Source organism: Notothenia coriiceps, unplaced genomic scaffold (genome assembly GCF_000735185.1).
Source record: "Notothenia coriiceps isolate Sejong01 unplaced genomic scaffold, NC01 NC01_scaffold00001651, whole genome shotgun sequence".
Taxonomy (NCBI): domain Eukaryota; kingdom Metazoa; phylum Chordata; class Actinopteri; order Perciformes; family Nototheniidae; genus Notothenia; species Notothenia coriiceps.
The window spans coordinates 1-2,833 of NW_011334352.1; the positions used below are offsets into that span (position 1 = coordinate 1).

Consider the following 2,833-nt stretch of genomic DNA (forward strand, 5'->3'; position numbering starts at 1 on the left):
TTTTCAACACCTCCTCCAGAACTGAAGCAGAGATCCAGCAGAAGACTGGGATGTGGCACATGATGTGGAGGCTTCGTGAGGTCTTGATGTGGGAGATGATGGTGCCGGCCTGCTCCTGATCTCTGAATCTCTTCCTGAAGTACTCCTCCTTCTGTGGGTCAGTGAACCCTCGGACCTCTGTCACCATGTCCACACACTCAGGAGGGATCTGATTGGCTGCTGCAGGTCGTGTGGTTATCCAGAGGCGAGCAGAGGGAAGCAGCTTCCCCCTGATGAGGTTTGTCAGCAGCACATCCACTGAGGTGGACTCTGTGACATCAGTCAGGATCTCAGTGTTGAGGAAGTCCAGAGGAAGTCGACACTCATCCAGACCGTCAAAGATGAACAAAACCGGGAACTGATCAAACCTGCAGATTCCTGCGTCTCTGGTTTCAGAGAAGAAGTGATGAACAAGTTCCACCAAGCTGTACTTGTTCTCTCTCACCACATTCAGCTCTCTGAAGGTGAATGGAAATATGAACTGGATGTCCTGGTTGGCTTTGCCTTCAGCCCAGTCCAGAGTGAACTTCTGTGTTAAGACTGTTTTCCCAATGCCAGCCACGCCCTTTGTCAGCACTGCTCTGATTGGTGCATCTCTTCCAGGTGAGGCTTTAAAGAGGTCTTCTTGTCTGATGGTTGTTTCTGGTCTGTGTGGTTTCCTGGATGCTCTTTCAATCTGTCTGACCTCATGTTCCTTGTTGACCTCTGCAGACCCCCCCTCTGTGATGTAGAGCTCTGTGTAGATCTGGTTCAGAAGGGGTGGGTTTCCTGCTTTAGCAATGCCCTCAAACACACACTGGAACTTCTTCTTCAGGTTAGATTTAAGTTTACGCTGACAAACTGCAGCAGGATTTCCTGAATAAACAAACAACAAGTGAAGTCAGTGAGTGAGTCGGGCAGAAACACTGACAATCTGAACATTTAAGTGTGGTTGTATAGTTTGAATCAGCTCCTCAGAGGACACACTGATGTGATGCACTCCATGTTGCCTCCATCACCTCTCCATCATGTTAAATGTGTTAAATCATCTTACTGCTCTGCAGACAGTCAGCCAGCACCTTTTCCAGAACTCTGTGGAGAAAACATCAAGTTTGAGAATATTTAAAGACTCTAATTTGCACACAGTTTACTAAATGTGTTCTGGGATGAAGACAGAATAACCTTGAGCAGGTGGAGGGGGCGTTATAAAAGCACAAACATTACTAAGGCCTGAAAGCGTTCTACTGTCAGAAGCCTCACAGCAGCTGCTGGTGTTTAAGCTGATTGGTAAGAACAGGTTGAGGAGTCCCACGAGAGAAAGAGGACCTAATGTCAGGAGATGTAAAGACTCAGAGGCAGGGATGGAGAACTGGCGGATTAACTGTGGATGTTGGATGTAAAGGCCTTGCAGGGCATCACAGAGACATCAGCATCACATCTGAAGCTGCTGAAAGATCCAGATGGTGTTGGATCAGGAAGAGCGATCTATGTGGTCTGATCAAGAAGGGCCGAAGACCAGATGAGACCAGACCACATCACTGGTGAGGGTCACTAAGGGTATACGCCAACACCAACAAATCTGGTTCAGAGACGCTGAGCAACAGACTTGGAGAGAACCAAAAAGACGTTGATGTTGACTGGAGATACAGCTGGCAGCTCAGGGAGGGTTTGATGCTCAACCTGCATATTCAGTTTTAACTGCACACGGTTTGTGATTTATCCTGTCCGCTACTTGGCTGATAAGCTGTGCATGGTACAAGAAGCCACACTTTTTAATTAGCAAGTGAATTGCCTTATTCTTAACGTCATTGTCAAATGTAGAATGCACATTTCCCCTTTGTAAGACAATCAAGGGTATATTATATTCTACTAGGCAACCTACATTTTTACATTCATGCTGTTGAAATCTGCAAGAAGGTAACAAGCTTAATAAGGTGGTGCCAAACACACACTGAAAATAGGGACTTTCCTCGCCTACATTCAACCATTGGGCATTGAGGTGAATGAAACACATTTAAATTAGAATTATTTCTGTTGATCTTGGTAATGCTAATTTAAAAGACAAACAAGTCTCTCTGGTTTAAATAGGTAACTTAATTATAAAGCAAAAACGTAACAGTTCATACCCTTCATCTGCAGCCTGTCCATCTGTAAAGGTAACAGGGTGATCCATAGACCAGCCACTCTTCATGGACTCACAGCTGGATCCATGGTCCAGGTCCAGGTCCGGTCTCTTCCTGATACAAAGTCAAAGTGAACAAAGTGAGTTATAGCAGATTCTCTCTGGTTCCAGTTCATGGATCAGTTTGCTCTTTCTTTAGCTTCACATCAGTTTCAGATGTCCACTTCTTCTTCATTGTCCCACTAGAGGACATCTGACTTGAAGTAGAGCAATAAAGGATCCAAGGATTTAGATGACCCATAAAATTCAGGTAGGAAATAGCAGTGGCTCCTGGTTTCAATAACTTAACTATAAAGCTAAAACGTAACAATTCTTACCCTTCATCTGCAGCCTGTCCATCTCTAAAGGTAACTGGGTGATCCATAGACCAGCCACTCTTCATGGACTCACAGCTGGGTCCAGGTCCAGGTCTCTTCCTGACCCAAACAAGATAAAGTGAACAAAGTGAGTTATAGCAGATTCTCTCTGGTTCCAGTTCATGGATCAGTTTGCTCTTTCTTTAGCTTCACATCAGTTTCAGATGTCCACTTTTTCATTATCGTCCCACTAGAGGACATCTGACTCAAAGCACAGTGATGACGATATCACTTGCGGTATTTTAACAACTATTTAAATACATTGTTAATATCTTTC

General features: G+C 44.7%; 1 protein-coding gene across 1 annotated transcript; it reads right to left on the minus strand.

Annotated features, from left to right (window-relative positions):
• Positions 1 to 4: 4 nt before the first annotated feature.
• On the minus strand, positions 5 to 2,624 carry LOC104963289 (protein NLRC3-like; the record flags this gene model as incomplete). The annotated part of the gene is made up of 4 exons (XM_010791861.1): positions 2,518 to 2,624; positions 2,145 to 2,255; positions 1,073 to 1,110; positions 5 to 894 (listed from the first exon to the last, which is right to left on the minus strand). Coding segments are annotated over exons 1-4 (1,104 nt in total), but the record flags the coding sequence as incomplete, so codon positions are not given.
• Between the last annotated feature and the right edge of the window lie 209 nt (positions 2,625 to 2,833).